This window comes from Bombus pascuorum, chromosome 2 (assembly GCF_905332965.1).
Source record: "Bombus pascuorum chromosome 2, iyBomPasc1.1, whole genome shotgun sequence".
Taxonomy (NCBI): domain Eukaryota; kingdom Metazoa; phylum Arthropoda; class Insecta; order Hymenoptera; family Apidae; genus Bombus; species Bombus pascuorum.
In genome coordinates, this window is record NC_083489.1 from 9,668,868 (window position 1) to 9,691,980 (window position 23,113).

The 23,113-nt window shown below is 45.2% G+C and overlaps 1 protein-coding gene across 6 annotated transcripts in view; it reads left to right on the forward strand.

The window, feature by feature from the left end:
- Positions 1-23,113, forward strand: part of LOC132916389 (3-phosphoinositide-dependent protein kinase 1) — a 408,115-nt gene that overhangs the window by 357,274 nt on the left and 27,728 nt on the right. The window contains exon 1 of one of the 6 annotated variants that reach the window (XM_060976333.1): positions 17,961-18,239. The exons of the other annotated variants lie outside the window; for them this stretch is intronic. Within the exon in view, the coding sequence (XP_060832316.1) occupies positions 18,174-18,239 (66 nt within the window). The 5' untranslated portion in view covers positions 17,961-18,173. Of the gene's footprint in view, positions 1-17,960; positions 18,240-23,113 lie in introns of those variants that run through there. 6 annotated transcript variants of the gene reach the window in all.

The following is a 23,113-nucleotide window of genomic DNA, read 5'->3' on the forward strand; positions in this document are numbered from 1 at the left end:
AAAAGGGAAGAAATTTACCGCATGGTCGGTGAAACGATCCTCGAGATCGGCTACGAAGGAAACAAGGCCAGCAAGCAACAATGCGTGAATCGGCATGCAAGAGCGAAAAAGGTGGAAAGTAAAAGTGAGCGAACGTAATGAAATGCGCGCGTAATTAGAATTAACGCGGTCTTATCGGCAAAGATTAGCGGCGGCTCGCCGCCAAGCATTCCAGGAACGAACGTTTAATAATATTCCGTTACGTTGGACGTACAAGGTGAACCAGTGTGAAAGGTGATTGCAACGCGGATGCATTTTTATCCGCTACCACCGCTTTCAAGAAACGTATCCACGTTTGCCGATAACGTGAGCGAAATTCCAGATTCGCCGTGTACCACGCGCCACGCGCTGCCTTTTATGCCTTCTGCGTTCCTCGATTATTCCTTGTCTATCGAGCGAAGAAGGTTACAAGAATATCCGACATCTTCCCTATATTTTACGGCTTCGATGAAAAATTAAACGTTTTCTTTCACGCGTTAAATCGAAATTTATGTGGAACGAGCGGTCGAAGAGCAGGTAATATATGCAGTTTTAAATAAACGTTCGATGCTTGCTGATGATATACTTTTATTGTTACTTCACACACGAGAAACACATTTTTGCCACGTTCCACCGAATTTTCTCGTGGCACGGTGTGTCCCGACTTCCACGTGCATTCTCGGAATCGCTTCTCGCTCGCAACTGACACCCAACATCCGATCTTCTTCGTTCGGAGCTCAAGCAGTCGTCATGCATACCGTATCCATAAGGTCGCTCACTCTCTGCCACACAGACTATGGCACGATCTGACCCACGCGCTTAAACATATTGACAGTAAATTAAAATTTTCCAGTGGATTTCAATAAAACTACCTAGCATGCTTGCGATGTATGATAATCAGATTAATTAAAGTATACTACAAGCGTGAGAAACGTTTGCATTTAGGTATATTTTTATAATGGAAGGGACCACCCTGAAGGCGACAGTGATATTCGAGATAACGTACATGTACGTGAGTCTATCTCAACGTAATAAAATCGGCGAGCAGTTTATACAGTTAGTTGTTCGTATGGTCGTTCTTGAAACGATAAATTACAATTGAAAGAACGATCGGTGTCCGCATTTTACGATCGATAATATTCGGGGATACAACTTTATCCAAATTTTCGATGAAATCCTCGAAACATTACAATTCTCCGATGATCTGCAACGATTTATGCCGCGTTTCGTGTAAACTCCTCGCGGTTCTCTCTCGCGCCACTTTTCTCGGTGACCATTCACTTAGAAACTTTATTACCATCATTATCGATCGGCGCGTGCACATCGCGTACAAGACACGCCGCGAGAGCAAGGTTGAATTTAATTCCCGACGTGCCTATCTCGTGTCACCGATTCTTTCCACGGCAGATTTGCTTTGCCGATTTATCGGAAATAATTCCGACGATTTTATCGTCGGCGTTACGAGGCAATATATCAATCGCAGTCCTTTCCCTTCGATTTCGATCGACGACCTGCCAAAGATCGAAAGAAATGGTAAACGAAGAAGAAATATACCCGGCGTAACCTTCACGGCCAGGGTTACTGAGATTCGCAACGAAAACAGCCACACGACGCGTCACGACGTACATCGTGCACGATTAACTACGGTGACGCGGCATTCTTATTGCTATCGTTATCGATCAATCTATTCGTTTTCAGTGCTTCCACCGATAGGCAATGCACAGATAACCCGGCGGTTGTTAGAGTTTCAGGCAAGTTCCTTCCATCGAAGGTTACTGGTCGGCCGTGAAATTCGTTAAATAGCGATAGCTTTGTTATTGCCGTGATCCATCAGAATCAATGTATCGATCGATAAATGCCGCACGACACTGAAATAAACCACCTTAGGATGGTATCTCTGCCCTCTCGATGACGTTACATTCTCAATTTTATCGTGACCCGAGCGATTCCACCCGATCATCGTATACTTGTGTCGGTCAAATCCGTGTAACGTTTCGTTCTGCTCTATGCTCTATCGTAAAGGTACAGACCTTCCGACATCTGTAAACCCAAGAAGATTCGGTTTGCTGCGAGAGACGCTCGAACTGTCAGTCGTGAAATTTACGACGAACCCTTGGATAGTGCGAAGGAAGAACGATCGAGAGAAGGAATACGATGGGAAAATTGGCATTAACGATATCATTAACGCGCCTTTATTTCAAGCCATCGGTGAGAGGATGACGTATCATTCGCAGGAGCATAAATTTGACAACGACCAGGCAACGTTTTATAGTTCTATTCTTATTGCCGTCGATTATTACTAGGGTAGTGTCGGTATACTGGTCTAGCGTCATCGATCGAATTATCGCTTGGAAAATATCGCGTTCCCCCTATCTGTCAGATAAAAGGTGATTCTATCCGCCGCGTCTCCTATCGTTGCGTAAGCGTGCACAATTATGACCGATGACGTCGTTGTTTTTCCATCATCCTGCGAATACTTGAAAATACCGCAGACGCGATCTAGACTAGAAACTACAAACGCGTTAACAGAATTTCGAATCACGATCGAGTTTCACCGTGTTTTATTGGCTTCGATCGAAGTTCGATCGTTCGACTCGAACTGAAATTTCTCGGGAAACATCGTAACTGGTATGCGATCTTTACTTTGTGAAAGGTATTTTACAAGCGGAATTCCGAGCGAATCGTTCCATGATCACTGTGATTTTCCCATGGCAAATCGTGTCATCGAGTCCTCGGCGGAGTTTCGCGTGTTACCCGGTCGTTCGGCTCTGTTTGGAGTCCGTTTCGAGTACGTTTGCCATTTACGACGCATCGACGCGTTCAACGTGACGGTTATTGCCAATGATTGACGTACAAGTCGGCGGAAACTATTCATTATCGAATAATTGTCGACGATCGGCGGATTTTCTTCGAGAACGTCTGAACTTGAAACGTGCACGCGCGAGTTTCTCTCCGCGGATTCAAAGTGCTTTCTCCTTGGTGAACGCCGAAAGGGTGTCCTATAGCCTGGTCTCTATCACGCCAGTTTACCTGTTCCACGGAGAAATCGACCGTTACGTTTTCCGATTGCTCGAGGTTGCGCTAACAAATCGGTATCGTCGTCGATATCACATCCGATAACTGTTACATAGTGTACAAATGAATTCGGTATCTAAGAATTGCGAAACGAATATTACGATACAAACTTTGTTATCTCCACTTCCATGTTGTAAACTTTGTAGTTTAACGGTTTAATAAGAAACGCGTAGTACGATTGAACGCTTCTTCGGAGTTTCGAGTACAAGCTTTTACTGAAATTACAAGGAATTATCTCGCAGCTACAAAAATCAATCTTCCTCCTAAACCCTATATTAACGTATCAAAGGAAAATGTACGCCGTTCAAAAGATTCCGCTTGTTAATCGGCAATCACGTACGATCGAAGCGCGAAATCTTCAAAGGATAAAACTCTCTCTCTCTCTCTCTCTCTCTCTCTTTTTCTCCCAACATAGTAAACGCATACTTTTCGCCAATTGAGTCATTCATCGGTAATGATAGTAATAACGTTGGCGATCCGCGCTTGCGGGCTTCGATGGTTATTAAATAGAGACGATCTCGCGCAAAGCGAAACGCGACTCTTTCGCGAGATGATACCGGGCCAATTTAGCGGGCCGTCCCCCCTCCCCTCGCGATATAATCGACGTTAGACACGATACGTAATGACGGGTCGAGAACGTGGCGTTTGAGCAAAGTTCCTGTTCGACGTTCGGCGAAAGTAGACGTTTCCTACGGAGAGAGCCAGCAGGAATCTTTTAAATGTCTACTTTACGTTCCTTCTAGAAGTACGGGATACTCGACTTGGTCGGACTTCGCGATGTAAACTCAACTATCGACGATAACTTAGGAAAATTCCACAAGCTCAAAGTCCAACGAACGCATATTCGCGAAGCAAACATTCTCCAGTGTGCTCGATCTTCATCGAAGATGGTCGGTCGGCGATCTTCAGCGCGCGAAGATTGTTGATCTTCGAAGTGAGCCACTCGAAGAACGAGGCGTCGAATTCATTTCTGCGAGGCAGATGGTCCGTCCTTGTTCGCTGAAGGAATGGCTCCTCGGCTAAGAGGATCCTCGCGTGTCCTGGCAGGCAACGGCCGCTCCTACCTAGCTGGCATTCTCCGGATACCAGGCGTTTTCTTCGCTTTTGCTTCCAGCGAAACCGTGGCTCTCGCGTGTGGGGGCACGTCGATGACGAAAGTGCACGCGAGATATGCACCGACGTAGTATCTTGTCGGACTCCCTTTCGAGCCAAGCGTTTCTCCTCCTCCCCTTCGCTATTTTTCCAAACCGCACTTCTCCACGCGAATCGTTCTTTTACCTTTCGACGAAACGAACGCGTTACTTCCTTTGCAATGTAAATCGTATTAAACTGAAACAATTGTGGCGGTTGAAAGTCCCTAGAACGAACAACGTAATTCTACGCGAACGCTGCTTCCTTCTCGATCTTAAAATCCTTTCCCAATTCAGTGGAGTGAGTAGCGAGTAGCTGGTAGGAAGCGGACAAAACCACGGAATCTATAGAGGCTAGAAAATTTTGATCTAAATTCAACCGCGATTCCGTTATTCCAGCGAAGGAAACCATCGTCCCGAGCATACTCGAGTCGTCGTGATCTTCCTTCACAGACCTTACACGCGAGGATATTTCAATCCTCCCGTGTTAGTAGAACGTGTTCTATCTACGCAATAGGTGGAGCGAGCGGAGGAAACGGCGCGAATCCTATCCGCTCGATCGAATGTCCGCCACGCGCGCGGTATCGAGTGACTTTCAGACTGCCGCGATCCAGCGAAAACGGGCCGGGAATTCGAGGGCGAGCCTACGACGTGGAAGGTAAAACCTTTCTTGAACGCTTCGATCCGGAGGCCGCGTGACGTCTCGCGAACGAATGTCGATCCGATCGAGGTGCCGATCGCGCGTTTACTTGGATACGCGCGAGATGAAGACGAGACTCAGCCGCCAGTGCGCCAGTTTAAATGCTTGGTTGAGTGTAACGTCATTTGCGAATCGGCCTTGGAATTTCTGCGCCTGCACGACCCCGTTGCGATCGAGGAATCGGATGAACGTGGAATCACGAACGAGTATTTTAATGATATCCGTCGGAACAGAAAGAAACTATAGCTTTCACATCCAAAAGTGCGAAAATTTATTGCCACGAGGCAATACAACACAGGTTTCAGTGCGTTTCTATTGATTTCATTGATTTAGGCGCTTAAACTACCGAAAAGTGGAGTCTACTTTAAACTACCTCTTTATTACCGTAATCTCTTCAATTGTCTATAGCATTTGATTCGTTTTGAATTGGTTAGAATGAAAGGTGAACGGAGCAGACGGAACTTCCTCGTAAATTCTAAAATGCGAAAAATGGTAATCTGCCCGAATACACCGAAACGTCGATAGGTAAACAGCAAAAGTAGGAATTATTTATAATCAAGGTAATTACACATCGTAGTAAAACATGCGCGTAAAATGCGCATAACGAATGAGATGGCGGGCAGTAGCCGCGAGGCTCGCGGCATTACTCGCTTCGACACGGAGCACAAGGAGCAAGCTGCTGCAAATCTCGTTCCACGGACGAGACATTTGGCCATTATTCGAGCTAGTTACCGTACTGGCCTCGATACATTATCGTCGAAATCGGCAAATTCTCAATAACCAACTGTTACTCCGTGCGTTATTATCGAGCGACGAAATAAACGCCCCGCGGCGAATGACGACAGTCCACACCTCCAACGATATTAATAGCCATCGTTATCGCTTTTATTCAAGGTAAGCTTATTTATAACAAAGTCGATTTGGATCGTTGGCAGGGAAGAAGGAAGTATCAAAATGCAAAGGTATATATTCCGCGAACGACACGTAAAAGGAAAGAAGCACGCAACCGAACCAGAAAAATAATATCGGCCGTGTAACGAGCCATGCCACCCTCCTGATGAAACATCGCTGCTTCAGCAGAGGATTGCTGCGCGAGCAGCATACGTTCTATCGGAATCATCCCTTTTACAATACTATATACTTGGCGAAATCTCTTTATAATCCCTATAGAATCTTTTACAATAGCTGCGAAATATTTCTTGATTTCTGGCACCTTCTATCCTTCCAATGATTTTCTGCCCTTCCATACCGAGATTATTATGAAAAATTTTGCTGAAACTTGGCTACGTAGAAGCTTAGTTGAGTGGTTCATTGCGAGAGTCAGGTAACCTGTTTATAGTACAAACGTTACAAACTGTATAAACAAATTTCGTGGTTAGAACGTAGGTAGTTGACGAGGATATTAAACCAGAAGAATATTCCATCGGTATTCCAAGGACCAACAGAGACCAATAACATTAGGCCAGGTCAATAGAGTGCTCTACGTAAATACGAAGCAAATGCCACAGGAACCACAAAGTCGGTGTTTCAATCCGGGTTTCGATGCGCAATAAATCCGACGTCTCTGGCTATTCATCGTTTACCTGAACGGTGTTTACAAGCGGATAATCCGGCCGGTTGCTACTCGAAGGAGGAACGTCGTCCTCGATGAACAATCCGCGCTATTCGTGTCAATTAGCAGGCGACCAGGTGCACGCGTACCAGCGTGTTCGTGCGCGCGGTTTTTCACGCTCCAGCCCCGCACTAATTGCACGGTACAAACGACGCTCGCCCTGACGTAACATCGTCGGTCAACGTTTTTCGAGGAATCGAGGTCGTCGCGATGGATCGCGACGCGTGGCTCGAGAAACGCAAATGCCGAGAGTGTGCTCACACGCGGCTCCGGTAACAAGATCCGCAGGCGTCGGTTTCTTCTTTTCTGCTGATCCTGCCACCGTGCCATGCAATATTTTAATTGCTGGAACGCGGAAGCGATACGCTTCTCGCTGGCTACACGCGCGTCCGCTCGCCTTCCTGGCCAGCCCTAATCGAACTCCAATTGGTCTAACCTTACTGGCCCCGTGCATCAAGTTACCACTCGTGAAAATGCTCCGCCAAACCAAACCATTTATTTCGTAGTTAGAAGAGAGTAGCGTGTTCTAACAGAGTAGCGCGCGTGGAATACAGTGCACGCCTATCTTTTTCAAATAAATTCAAAATCATGTAATAATGTACGTAGCGATAAACTTTTACACCTTTTTCGATAGCTTTGTCTCCTTATCACTGCGAGTTTTTCGATCGTATCGAATTCCAAAAACGTCCGCTTCTCCTTCCACGTTTTACTACTATTTTATTATATTTCTACTATATTTCTACTATTATAATTGTACTAAGTAATAGAAAGGCTTAATAGCTTGTCGATAGCAAATTGGCGAATGACTGGATGCGAGTTTTGGCAGGTTGAGTGTTTCGCACTTCGCCAAAATCAACAAACAAAGTGAAGTGTACGACAGAGTAAAAAACGTCTACTGTAGCGAATGCATTGGAAAAACACCTTGGGTTGTTTCTGCATTACGCTCTTGGCCGAGGCTAAATCGTTCGGAAACGATACCGTGTACCAAACAACAACCGAGCGTAATTAACATCGAAGTTAATGGAAAAATGACCGAGAGGAAGAAGTCTAATGGCTCTTTCATCCGAAATCGATGCAAATAATTACCGGGCCTACATCTGTTCTGCCGTGGTACTCGCACGGAATGCCCGCGGGCCTTTTGCGGCATTCCCTGACAGTTATTCGAGGCCAACGATCGAGCAGCCAAGGAACGGGTCCGTGGACGTCGCGTTTCCACCAGGAGTTTCCCCTTGCCCTCCACCGGCCCGATTTCCACGAGCGTATTTGATGCCACCTCGATGATATGCCCTTTACTCTCTTTTCACACGATAACGTGTTCCAGAATCTATAAATATAATTGATAAATGTCGATATAAAACACGCGGCCGCGTGTCTCTTCAATTTCTTACGAAGCTTTCTCGCTGAACTTTCAAAGTACCTATACGCTTAATTATTCCCGACAAAAGTAATTCGTACGTAAATGGCAAGCAAAAAACAAGGGAAACTTTCTCTTAATCTGCACGACTTTGGTTGCAGATTGTTCAAAACCGTTCGAAAATTTGTCGGCTTTCACGGCTCCTTTCTCGAGCATTCGTCGCTGGAAAACCAGTTTCCTTGCAACGAGCATTCACGCGTCGCATCGCGTCTTCGGAAATACGCCGGCGTATTAAAATGCAGAACCGCCGCGTATTCCTGCTGCCGGCATCGGTAATAGTCGATAAAAGTCCTATATATCTTCGTAATACACGGCGTATCGAGAGCCGGCTGTATAACCCGACCGCGACCGCAACGCAAAATAGGAACAGCTCGAGGAAAACGCAACGAATGGTATTGCCCGGCAAATCTTCGATTCCACCTTGAATACTCCAACCATGGCCGCTATTTGCGCAACTGCGATAAAGAAAAAGACGATTTTCGAACTGCTTGATCGATATCGTATTACGTTCTCCTGAAATTCTTGGCGGAACACGGCTTGCGATCTGACGGGGCGCGATTTGCTTTTCTTTTCTTTGGTAATCATTTTCTGAGTTTTCATTTTTTAAATTTTTGCTCTAAATTCCCTCGATTCTGCGCTATCACCATTTCACCAAATATCCTTACTTGGCAAACCGTGAAACTTCGTAAAAATATAGAAAGTTTATCTTCTCGTTCCTTTGAGTGTACATTTCATTTGATTTTTTATTATTATCGTTAATTATCTGACGGGCATTAGCTCCATAATGCGATGGAGAAAAATAGATATAGAAATTAAAAAAGTTCTGAAAGTTGCAAAGATATATTACGTCATAATTAATTAGGCGTTATATATTATACAATAATCTGGTCTGGATTTTTTTACGAGATACTGGAAATTTTTTATAGTATATAATGGAATGGAGAAACTGAAAAGTTTGAAACTTCTGGACAACGAAAATAATTTACGGTCGATTAAATCCAAATTATCAGGTCACAAAATGTCATTTAGGTAAAACATATAGTTCAATCGTGTAACCAGTTATGTTTCTGTGCAAATGGGATAAAAATGAAAGGGATAAAAAGATAGGAGCAGATCAATCATTGTTCGCTAAAACATTCTTGACACCTATGTTTAACGGAACCTGTTTACCTTACGCGTTTACCGTATTCGCGTAAGTAGCTCAATATTCATCAGAGCACAGACAAAAGTACAATTAATCATAAATCAATCTAAAACTGCTAGTTATCCACCTGGCGACCGAAAATCCCGAAACTCGAACCGTCTATGCGAGTAATAACCTGCGAAAGCTACAAACCAGGGAAACCTGTAAATTGGTACCAGGGAAAAGGAAATCTTTTGAACTTCAAGTTGGTTTTCCACTTAAAAACCAGCCGATTGACAAAGGTTAGCCAAAGGCTAGAATAAGCCAACAGTACGATAATACAATCAGCCCTGTGTAAAATTAGAATGTCGTTGTGCAAGGAGCTAGGTAAAAGCAGCGACGTCACTCGCCTTAACTGTACAACGACCGCTGTGTGACCGAGAGTCGGGCTTGCAAAGTAACTGAGCAAAACAGAATATCTCGTAAAAAACGGTTAGACGGTAGGGGACGTAAAATGGTAGCATTTCATGCTGTCCAGTGTAACGTCGGGTTTAACGTACTTCGGTCTCGTCATAGAATAGGAAAAAGCAGCAAAAGCTGACGGGTTCGTGCGAGAGTGACGCTCGTCCGCGTGTTAGATTTCAGTAAGAGCGTCTCGCCAGCGTCCAGACTGATTTATCTAAGTATGAGAAACCACCGTGGTTGTTGGTGTTATTTATCTGGAACGAGCCTGCGACAGAAACGCTCTCCTGTACCGGATGCGGCTTGCAGAGGCAACATGGTTCGCGACTGTAGCCCTGTACCAGTTTCCCGAACACCATCGATGCGAATCCGCGAACGTTCATGGCGAGAAAACATGTCCTTCTTCTATGGAAGTGATTTCTCGCTAGCGATAGGTATTCGCTTGTTATAGTTAGACTATGGTTACAGTGGATACGTGTTCCGATCAATGGAACATCTGAAAACTAAGATACATACTCATAAACGTCTATATACATATCTGTTTGCTTTGACACATTCAATTCACATTCAGAACACGCATCCACTGTAATGATAAAGCCTTGAGGCAGAGAAGAAATCCGCGAACAGAAGGGAAACTAGATCCGTTACAGAAGGAACGAAAGATTCGGTAGATCATATGATCGATGTAGTAGTAATTGGTACACCGTTGTCGGTATTATGTCGGCACGAGGCTGTCGACGCAATTAACGAGTTGACGACATGTGACCATAAGAAGAATAGATATCCTAGAGGCTGTAGCAAGACATCAGCAGATGACGTTATACATCAAGGATACGACAGTTGGCCGTTTTGAAACGAGCTAGTTAGCTGGACGCTCGAATAGCTGTACGACAAGCTGCGAGCAACGCACCGATGTCGAACTTTCTTGTCTGTCTCTGACAATTTTTTGCCGACGCTGTGTAACCGCCCTCGTCCAAATACTAACCATACGCAACGCGATATCCGCGAAAGTCCGAGTCGAAAATTCTTACGCGGAAAATCGATGAACTGATAAAGCGGATGTGTTTTGCTGAGGTCGACGCTGTACCTGAGAGCCAGACTTATACCAAGTCCCTTTTTGTTACTTCTCAGCAGAACGAAAGGACAGTGATGGTCGTGCACTTTTTCTATAGATAATACAGGTATGTGGAAAAGGAAAAGGGAAGAACAAGGCTAAAAGAAATAAAGAGAACAGCGAGATGGAGAAAGGAAAAGGGACGAAAGGCAGCCGAAAAAGCTCTCTTGGTAAAATTGAAATCCTTCGGTTTGCAAACGATCGCTGAAGCACCAAGGTGTCATATCACGTACAATTGTGTGGACATTGACGCGCACGGGGACCGCTAACTTCGGATTCCGTAGAAAAACGGTCAGACGTGTTTATAACGCGCGCATGCAATCGCTCACGAGCGTGAAGCTCCATGGGTTTTGTGGCGTTATGAAACACGGCGATCTTCTTGCAACACCGATAAATTATCGTAAATGAGCATAACGCGGGCACCTGTCGCGCCTTAGCCCGGACAAATGTACCATTACGCGACTAGTTTTTCGTCGTGGACGAATTCCACGAGTTTAGGAAATTCTGGACGTAACATACTACCGAAAACGTATACGATCTCTCCCAACGCGAGTTTCTATATATCTCAGTCTTTAGGTACTCCGTTTTCCGGTTACGGATCGCGAGCAGCAGATAAACGGTGTTTGCTTTTTCCAGCGACAAGTTGTGTATGTAATTCATCGACGGTAGAAACCTTCTGCTCGAGTCGACGCATTTTAAGAACTGTAAAACGTTGGGAACATCTGCGCGAGGTATACACGCAGAAAGCTCCGCTCTCAAAAACACCTTACCTATACGTTTCGCATTTAACTCGGAAGTCTGAAAAAAAAAAAAAACTCAAACTTCTGGGTTATAGAATGTGAGCGACGCTATCCGAAGAACTGATTTATGTGACAACAACGTACGCTGTGGCCGTGTCTCATCTAACGCGAACGTATGCACGGCTATTCCTGCCTCCATATTTGCGTCACTAATTATACGTGGTCGCGCGTGTACTTCGTGTTTCGTAGATTCGCATCCTCACGGATATCGTAAAATCGAAGCTCAATTAGACATAATAGATAGTGGCCAGAGGAGAAACGGCATTTCTTAGCCGGCGTTTTCTCGTCAAGCGATCTCCTCGTCGAGTTCTAGCGTTCACTTGTATAAAACATCAGAGATAAGGAAAACCGCGTAATATACTCGAGTATTTATCAAGATACGTTCGAGTAATCGAGTACTTAATCATTCTCATCGGTGTCGATATCGTTGACTAACCCCCTGGTCGAAACAATAACAACGTCGTATCGTAAAAAACAGTGACAGAGTGGTAACTGCGACGATAACGGTATGATCGAATTTTTTCGATAGCGTAATGGTGCAAAGCTAGACTGGAGGTTGGGTTTACGCAGCGTGTTGATTAACTCTGAATCCAAGTAATTGCGCGACACAGGAATGCCATAAAACGACACCGTCCATAATTGAAAGGCTAAATCGAACGATCGTTACGATGCACGCGGTGAGTAAAAAATACCATAAACGTATCCACAATCACGCGTAACAAATAGGAAAAAATATTTTCACTGAATAACGGAGAACAACGAACGTGTATGCGGTTCGTGGTTACCAAGAGTTATCGGTTCTCGTAAAAAATCCATGTCAACGTCCATGATGCATCGAGTATCGGTATTGTGATACTGGAAAATAGTATTAGATCTATTTTAGGAAACAAGAGACTGCACGAACTATAATAAATTCGTTGAACTGATCTAACAATCTAACTAATCACGCGGAACCAATACGCTGTCTAAACAATCGCAAAAATATCACTTCGACGCTAGAAACTTTCCCTGCGATAAAACAGCTCCGATTTGACGGGAGAAAAACCCTGGCGAAGTTATCCACTTTCCGGCTCAACGACAAGTCGGTGGATTTAATTTAACCACTTAGCTGCCAGTTGCGCCGCAGGTAGCGTCGATCCCCCGCCGGAATTCCTGTCGAAGACAACGGCTTCGACAACGGCCCAGAACGAACGCTGGAATGCGGGAAATTCGCGGCCCAGAGGCGACCACTGGTAAGTCGTTTCTCCATCGATGCTTAGAAACGAGGGGAAACGTCGCCGCACGGGTTTCCCGCGGCAATATCGTGCGTGTTTATGGAATCGCGATGTCGAGGATGCAACGTGGCTGGCAGCCCCATCGATGCTCTGTGGTTATCGAAATTGTGAATGAAAATTCCTTCGAAGGTATTTCCAGCGAAGCGTTCAGATCCAACGTATATATATATTATCGGAGGTGTCTTGAAACGTTCCGGTATGGTGCGCGTACATAGGTACGTACCATATCTTCTACATTTTCACTAATGAAAATTTTTCACTACCCTTGTCCCTTCCCTCGTAAAGAAACTCGCTTTCGTGCTCGTGGCTATCCAATTTTCCTACCGAGCATACTGTCATAACTAGATTCAAGCCGATGTCTATCTCTCCTTTCGTACAACTTGCCCTTAGTCGAGGCAACGAGAATCTAGTTCAGAGATTTAATCGTACGAGTTAAAACCTGGCCCTCAAAAGATTAACGAGCGTGCTCCAAATAACGCGCGTGTACATCTTCAAAGTTCAGATCAAGCCTCGTCAGAACCATCTTCAACGAGCCTTCGTATCCGAGATACTACACCGATAATACGAATGGAAGGACGAGGTTCCGCGCGTCCTCGTTTCAAGACGAGGCAAGACGATACGTAACCGCGCGAAAGAGAGTGGCGGATCGATGGATGGGTCGAGGCGAGACACGCGCTAATCGCGAATACCGTTCGGTTTCGAGAGCGACCGAAGTCACAGGATCGGCTAACAATGAGGACGGTACGTTGACGGCCGATAATTAACTGAGAAACCGGGCGAAAGTCGGGAAAGCGCGTAGCGATTCATCTTACGTGTTCAACAGGTATCCAGATAAATTCCAGCGAGGAGAACCCTCGAGGTATGTTTACTCCAGCAGGCTAGCAGGAAATGTTTGGATGCCTGCTGCGTCGTTGCGTTCTCCAGAGCCGCTTGTACCAGCGTTACGTATCGCGATTGTTATGCTGCTTACGCCGGGACGCGGATTCCAGCGCTACTGATGTTCCCTTCAAAGAAATTCCCGGATAATAAGGATTATCTCCGAAGATTGTACGTCACTCCGTCGAGCGCACGATGTATTAATTATCGTTCGACCTGGCGCCTGCTCGAGCTCCTTTCTGCAGTTGCCGGATTCGTAGAAATACCTGTCAAAATTGATCACGCTTTCTCGGAGCTTTGCCCAAGCTTCTCAACTTTGACGCCAGAATACAAGATTGGTGTTTAATTAAAAAAACAAAAAAAAAGACCTATTTTTTGTTAAAAATCTAAACGTAGAGCTACTTGTGCTTCTTAGTTTAAAGTCCATTAATCTATTGGAAACTTGGTTTCTCAACGAAGATAACAGAATCACGCGACTGCGTGACTTTTTCCAGTTCGCGCGTTCACCTGGCAGGCGCGACGAGATCTGTTACGTCAGGGCACGACGTTCAGGCCGCAGGTCGTGAACCCCGCGAGAGATGACGGAAATAACCGACCTAACGCTCTTAGCATCGCGAAACTAACTCGAGAGATGTACCCGTGATACTATCTTTACTCTTTTTCCCCCACTGGTTGACGAGTCGACGAACACTGTTAAGTCCCATTCACACGAACCCATCGGTAAGGAAAAAATCACTGTCGCGGCTGCGAATTGCTCCAACTGGCTTGGCCGCTCGAGGAAAACCGTTCTCAACTGGAGTCTCCGACTAGAACAGGATTTACTCGTTGATTTTGCGATCGTGGTTGAAAAACGCACGACAAGTAGCTAACAAGATAGAAGGAAAATAATTATAGACTACACTGGTTAGAAAATAATCCTCCTTTTCTATAAATACTCTCACAATATTGGTATATCAATCTCTGTTGGAAGAGAATCTACTCTCGAACGTAAATAAATGCAGAAAGTATCGCTACAATAAGATTTAACTTTCACCCAAATATGCGACTTAGTAGCCAGCGCCTATCTTTTCTCTACTTCTCCTATTTACAACGAGGATTTGGCTAGCGAGGCTAATATCAAAGGCATAGTTGAAGCTAATAGTCGAGTCACTCGAGCAGTTGGCCATCTGTCACCCCTTGAGAGGCGGTATCGGCCAGCTGGGCTGCTTCTGGATGTCGGTCATTGGGGCCGGTGTGAGCAACGCTTTTCGACGTTTGTCTCGTCTATGTTTATGCCATGTCGTCTTCTGGCGTCGAACCGGATTTATCCGGCGCTCTCGGTGCACCGGCTACTATACTCGTGACACCTTACTCGACTTGACAGAGTGACTTTTCCGAAGATAAATATAGCGGCCGCTCTCGGTACACTCACGCCGTTCGGCAGTCGATGCCAGGCTACGCGAAAGGACGACAGCATTGGCCAGGGTGAAGGGGAACTCTGGATCCTGGATAGGTGGAACCATTTAACAGATTTATTATAGCTTCGATATCTTTGTACCTTATTCGTACATCTTACGTAAAATGGCCTGCAACATTGCAAATTTTTAAAAGGTTCGGTAGCTGATACGATAGCAACCGTCAAGACGTTATATTTGTTCTCGTTATTTGTCCACGTTGATAATACGTACAATATACGTACGTACGTACGTGGAAAGAGACAATGAAAACGGCTAATCGAGCCGATACGAATCGAACGGCGTGGAATTTCTATTTTTGGATTATGAGATTGAATCTACAGACTCGATCTGTATCTACGAAAATCGCTGGATCCCCCTTTTATCTCGTTTAATTAAGAAACATTAATCGCCGTCTGATTTAACGCGCGAGCAGTTTGGAGCTTGAAACAGTCTTTCTCTCCAGCCTCTCTTATCTCTTTATCCACCGTCTGAGCGCAGCTGCATTCCTGCACGGTGACACAGAATTTCTCAGCGCATTCCGGCCGCGCGGAATCGCGGCCCTTTCTCGTGGCGGAGAACGCGAGCTTGCTCACGCTGTGGCTATTTTTCGCGTGCTCGCAGCCTGTGCATTCTGTCCCGAGCCGCCTCGATTCGAACACACAGATCGATCGAAACAATATTGAAATCGAGCGCTGGCGTAAAAACATTAAAGCCGATAGAAAAGAGAAAAAATACCAAATAAGAAGAGAAAAGCAGATAAGGAGGAAACTGTGTATAATTCACGACCACCCGTACAACACGTCGAGGTTACCAGATTCGATACGATGCACCGTGACGCCGTGGCCATTTTTTAGCGATCCACTCTCCGAATGGCGCGAAATTGCTAATTAATCCCGTCGACTTTGTTGCATCCAGAAAGAATCGATTTCGCTGTGTAACGCAGCAATTTCAGGCCGCATTAAACGTGCCTTGTGTGTGAATGATGCAGAATGTTGATTAAACCGAGTTGCTGTCTCACTGTTTTCGCGACGAGCTACGACACCCACCCTGGCCACGTTGGTTCGCCTACTAAAGCGCGTAACTCTTGGCGATAATACTTTCAACCCACGAGGTTTTCCTTCGACTTCCGTCTCGGTACGGTGATCGAATTCTTCGACGATTAAAAGTTTTTGATCGAAACGAAACGTGTGCTACAAAGCTGAAAAAGCAACCAGACGCTGTCTGTCAGCGTTGATCCACGCGATAACGCGGTCAAAGTGGCGTTTGGTCGATATCATACCGTGCGATTATGCATTTTAAATCGTTTCTCTGCTTTCAGTTCTGAGCTACCTTCTGTCAATCTTGCGCGAAAACATTTTTGCTAAGGCTGAACGCCACGATCGAAAGATAAAGTTAGACGTTGCTTGGGACAAGAACGTCCATCCAGCGTGCCAAAAAGATTGCAACTCGTAATTCCGCGGTAATAAGGCGCTTGGTCGACGCGTGCTGCCTCGAATTTGACGTTTTTTTTTTATCGATATACGTTGAATCGTGATGTTGAACAAATGTGATGGGCGCATTCAATATTTATCGAAGGGCTTACCATTCGGATATTTTTTGCGTTTCATTATCACGGAAATCATATCGCTGTAGTGGCCAGGATGTTACCCAGCGATAAGAATGTTCATGCAGCTTGCTGTTCCCCTTGAACCGTCAGTTACTCGTCGCGTTCGTACCTTGCGACTTCACGAGCCACGCAACAACCTTGGCAGCTACCAAAAATTTGCATCTCTTCGTACGCGCCCCGCGCTCCCTCCGATACGTCGACATATAGCCGCGTAAAACGAATCGACGCTGCTCGTAGGCCAATAAACAATCTGGTACTTGTCTGTGCCAGGCAGCAACGAACAATCCAAGAACGATCGAGCGCAATCTACTCGAAATTTCGCTCGACGCGTGTACGAGTATAATTTCACGTGGAATTTTCGTGATCATTGCGGGCGAATGTCGTAATTCGCAGAAAGATACGTCAATAGTATCGTCAATGGACGGCGCACGGCTGTGTAATCGGAAGCATCCGCCCACAGTAAGATCTGACGTGCATCAAAGTATGGTAGCCGTCGCCGATAATAATTTTCACGGGCGGATTTGTAGCTGAACGTAATGCGTTGACGTATTTGCATCCGTGACGATCGGTGTCGTCACAAAATACGTCGCAACGATCGCGACATAAATGAGACGAGATGGTGTGCGTGTGAAACGAAACGCATATACGCGATCGCGGCCACCGGCATAGCTGCAGTTCGTTCGCCTACGAGTGGTCGTATCACACGCTCGTAAACATTTATAGAGCTGGTTGGTTTCTCTTCTCCTTCTCCTTCGATTCTCCGTTTATTTTCTACGCTGGACGCTCTCATTGTCGCGCAAAACAGCTACTTTGTGAGCGCACGTTGAACGTTCACGGGGGGCGAAGACCGATCGCCGTTATCGACCATCATTCGCTCGTTCGCGGTGAACTTAATTTCTGTTCCCATTTGTCGTTACGTCGCGAGAACCTTCGACAGTCACTCCTCCGCCCGGGGGGGAAATAATTCCTTGACGCGTATCGAATCACCTGAGAATTATGAGTCGAATAAAAGGGAAAGAATAAAGGTGGTCGTTTATGACCACCGCAATGATGACGCCGTTCATTGTGACGTAGGCTTCCAGTTGAAATGTCGCGTGTATATTTAATGCCGAGGATGTGCTACGAAGTCAGTCTTTTTACTCCCGTTACGATCGCGGAAACAATTTTTGGCAAATCCGGCTGCCGGTTAACACAAAGACTGTTCCCCGTGTCGTGGTAATTTGTCGCAGTGTTGGAAACTTCTCTATACTTTGTAAATCGGACACTGGGTAGTCGCCAACTCTTCCTCCACTGTATCGTAATTACAGAGTTTTGAACCACTTTCGCGACAAAACGTCGAGCGAAACAACGAGCTCTTTCTCTCTTCGCGTTTAGTCTTTGCGAACAAGCGAATTTACGGTGACTCGTGTCGTTGATGGCAATTTACATAGTGTAGAACAAAGTGTACGATGTGACGAGAATCGAGGTGTCGTCCTCGAAAAAAGATCAAGGATCAACGTCAAAAGGACTCGCGCTATCCACGACCCTGAAACGATGTCCTGCAGAAAACAACATAGCGTAACTTCGCATTTCTTAAGGATAACCAGAAGACTGATCTCGGTAAGCGAACATTCTTCAAAATTCTATGCAAAAGAATGAAATTTTAAGAAGCTTCCTGCATAAAATCCGAAGATTCTTTCTAGAATTTTCGCCGGGACCTCAACTGATTTATCCAACGACCCAACTTCGAAACGGACAATTGATTCATTTTTATTGCCCTCTTCGAACATTTCCTCTGTTTGTTCGCGTTCCTTGGCATGACATAGCGAAGGAACGCAGATATACATACGTCCATATATGTATCCTCTTTCTCGACCGTTGGCAATTGGCCGAGTTACTAATGTACATCGGCAAACGAATGACGCGTGTCTTTTCTTCGCGTGATGCTGCTCCAATGACGCAACACTCGCATATAATCCTAACATGCGAAACAATGAGAAAGATTCAGGCTGTGCAGTCTAAACAATCCGTCTGGAACTTTGTATTTAATCCGTTGCGTTTAACTGTTTTTTCACAGCAATAGAAAGCCCGTTCAATATCTTGAAAGCAACATCATGAAATTCATAGTTCAACTTTTCTACTGCGACGATAGTTGGTAGATTAGCAAAGATAGGCTTTGCGTTAGCGCAGCAATGTTGATACGAAGGGACGTCGAACTGAATTAGTCGGTTTACTTCATCACGAGGCATCGGATTAACCTTTAACTGGCGCAAATGAAGTTAATTCGATCGTACGTAGCACGTGATTGCACTGAAATCTAAAGCGTCGATACGATGATAAACAATAAAACACGAGAAGCAAAAACTCGCTGCCATTAATCTCGCAGATACGATATTTCTTGAAAGCTTGATAAAATAACACGGTAACGGGAGCACCTGAAATGTATATATTTTGCCTATTGCCCTGCTGTACTCTAGAATTACGGTTAAATCAAACCCACGTTGTTTGCTATCGGTCACAAAATCCAAGTGTCTTACTACTTTTACTACTTGCTTACTTTATTCCTGTAACCTTTATCTATTTAACCAACTCATTATCAGCAAACAAATATCGTTGATAATCGCTGTTAATTATTCGTGGAATCAGCGCGTGGCTCCGGTGGATTTAACGCTTAATCGATTCTCGAGAATATACGTGGCGCCCAAAGTCGTTCGTGAACAACTCCGAAAACGGTAACACACGCACGATCTCTTCCTCTTTTGTCATTGGCACACGGCCCGATGCGTGATATACAACGTAGCCGAATAAATCAGCCGCGTGTCGTTTCTCCACGTGACGAGCTGCCACGTGACGTCACGGCTAACGTAGGCAAGTATATTCTGACGAGCAATGGTAATCGGCAGCAAGTCTCGCAAATATAGACGCACCAGATCCATTCTCGAATTTCGGTCCTGTGACGGAGCGACGCGACGTTACACGAGCCAGACGTTACGTTGATCGATTCGCAGCTTTTACGATTACCCTGCCATTTCACGTATTCCCTCCATTTAACTTTCCGCGGACGCGTTGTTTTTCCGATCGAACGAAGCGCGAAACAAGCGATGATCATCTCAACGATGACCACCAGCCGCGGATTTTATTAGGCGCCGTTTAATATCCCGCGATAATCGCCGATCGTACAGCTATCCGGCTGACAATTACGACGATCTTCGTCTTTCAAGGCCAACGAGATGACGGTTATTAAGAATATGCGTTGACAGCGTTTCTAATTACTGAAAATCGTCGTCTATCCGTGCGAACAATATAATTACCGATGTTTATTAGGCATTTTGAATACGTAAATACTTTAGAAAATACGTACAATTATACGAGATCTTCATCCGAATTCTTCTTTCCGAGCCTAATATTAAAGAATGGCGCCGCGCAGTAAGGAAAAATAATAATAATAATGTATTTTTGTGAGAAGGGAGTCGTTCTATGAATTATTGCGTCTTTGAAGCGTGGTTATTCGACTCATCGTTGCGTTGTCAACGTAAACTACGGCTCACGCGATATCGTTGATCGATCGACGATTACGCCGAACATAGCAATACGCCGTTAATCGTCGCAGCGATCGAGAAAAACACTAACATCAATGTTACACAAAGAAGACTCTTAATCACGAAATTAAGATGTTAGATTATGTAACGGCACGCGAGAAAACCTCGGTGTTTGATTGCGTCTATCGCATGATCGATGAAAATCTGAGAGTCTCGACGAATAAAATTATTCGGAGAATTCGGTCGATGCAGGTCGGTTATTTAAATCGCTTGAAATTGAAGTTTTTAATTTAAGTGTCCAATGAACGTTACAACAGTACGCTACAAACAAATTCAAACAGAGATACCATATAGTAGTAGGTTTTACGTAGATTCATTGTGTTGAATGGCATTATTCAACTCATTTACGTAAACATCGTAGACAATTATTTACCAGACGTCATTCAAAGTAAGTACACAGTTTCCAGCGGGTTACGTCGTTGATGGAACGCTCGGAATTGTTTCACTTTCATTCGGTCCGATTACGTCCACGGTCGAGGCTACACGTGTGCGCGTTCATTTGGAAATTAACAAAAAGTCGCGACGTCTCGCAGGTGTGAATGCGCGCAGCTGTGTTTTCAGGTGGATTTGCTAGCCATTCGTAACACCAACGCTCAAGAACGTTTTATCATTCGCGAATTGCCTGGCGATTAGACTTATTTTGTTAAATCTATACCCTGATAGCATCGATCTCGAAGCAAAGTATTCGAGCTTGTTTTGGAAACCATGTAAAACCAACTCGGACACGCGATTACTATCGTAATTAAGCATCGAGTATATTACGAACGATCATTCACGGCGCGTCAAGGATATACACAGCTCGAGAATTATGTAACTGTAATTGTACGAAACGTGAACAGATACGCATTCACGGTTCTTGAATTAGGAACCTACCGGCTGGTTTGCAGATCTTTTTAGGAATTAGGTCAAGCTTGATCGAATATCCTTTGAGAAATTTTGCGTCGTTCATCAACACAAATTTTTCCTACAGAATAACGTGTTGGGAGATCGTTAAAATTCAATTGGTTGGAAATTGTCTGTACCTCCCTGTTTCGTACACGAGGAAAAAATTCTCGAATCTCTCATAAAATAATAGCAAATATCAGCCGTAACGTCGTTCCACATTTTCCGCTCACCTCACCTCGTGAAAAGGATGCATAATTCATCCAGGATCGCGATGTGGCCCGCTAAATTCATAGTAAGAGTATGCGTAGGCGGTATAAAGACGATTCGTAAGTTTACTCGAGGTTACCAAACGTTTGCGCCAAGCAAACGTCGTGAATAGGCGCCGGAAAGCTTTCTCCATCCCCTCGACGTTCAAACATCTACCCCCGCGCGTCCACTGCACGTGTGTCCGCTCCTACTTGCAAGCATTAGGCGTACGATACGCGTGCATGGTGCGCGTAATTTATGCTAGATATTGCCGTAAAGCGGGGAACACGAGCCGTTCCTGTACGATATCGGAAAACAAGCGAAAGAACGAACATTTGTTTCCTGAATTATCGAACTAGCTCGCCTATGAATTTCCACTTCCGTGTTGCGTTCGTTACGTGTCGCACACCAACTAGCTTAACGAAAGCTTCTTGATAACCCTTCGCCGGTTAATACTTAATTACAAACTGTTGTAAAATTATAGATAACGCGAATATAGATATAGCGAATTAGCTGTTATTATACAGTGCCGTCGGATAGGCAAAGAGCATCACAACGAGCACGTCTTTATTTCCACGATCGACTCGTGTGACTGACACGAGAAAGGTAGAAACAGAAGTAGAAACGACACGGTCTATTTTCATCGCGAACGTAACGAGACAGGACGTGCAGGAGCGCCGAGAAAAGACACGATCGCGACTCGTCGCTCGAAGAGGAAAATCGGTTCCAAAAATAATCCACGGTGAACCGGTCGAGACTGTGTAAATTCCAGGACAGAGGAAAAGAGACAGGGCGTTAGGGGTGTTTGAAAAGGTTGCACGCGCCGTTCGTCTATTTTTCAGCGATTCGACTTTATTATACGGGACGTCCACGTGGTTGCACACGATCACGGACACTCGAGAATAACAAAGCGGTCCGCTTTTGTTCTATTTCCAACGGCTTCCATTTGACGAACTAAATATAGTCAGCGCGCCACCGTTTTTCGTGCATCTGGATTAATTTACATCGTTGTTGCCGCTTTTAATAGAGGCCCTGTATTTCGTCCGTCTTCCGCGACCATCTTCTCATCGGAGGATAATTAAGGAACAATTCCACGCTGCCAAGTGACTTGTCCACTCGTCTAAATTTAACCGAAACTGTCGATACGCTCGGTGTTTTCCTCGTGGCGTTTTTAAATGGGACACGAATCGAGGATAAGCGGCAAATGTTAAATCGTCTTGCTCGAGAAATCAGAATGGCTTGTCCGTTACGTGAAACGTTAGATATATCTATACAATAATGTCTGTGCCGCGTCAATAAGTTTACCAGGCTTGGAATAATAAAATCAGAAACGAACCCCTATCGTGAAATTTCACGCAGACCACTTTACAGATCTGCAAAGAAAGATTCGATCGTATTAGTATTTTGCATAGGCACGGTTCACGAGGCGAGACAAGGTAGTCTCGAGGCGACCATTGTCTCGACCTGTCGTATATCACGTTGCTCCTAAATACTGACCAATCCCTACTATCGACGTTTGCGAGAGAATTCCGCGGCTCGAATCGTTGGAGCGTACTATGCGATCGACGGCGAAAAAGCTTTGGTATCTCGGGCCATGGCAAAGGCTCGCGATACACGCGCTCCTCGAGTGTCCGTTATCCGACGGCCATTTAGTCGGCTGGCAATAGGAGGCCCGCGCGTTTCGCATCGAAATAAATTTATAGGGGGCGTGCGCTAGAGAGAGCGAACAACTTCCAGGAACGAAAGGTCGATCGATCGTGGCAA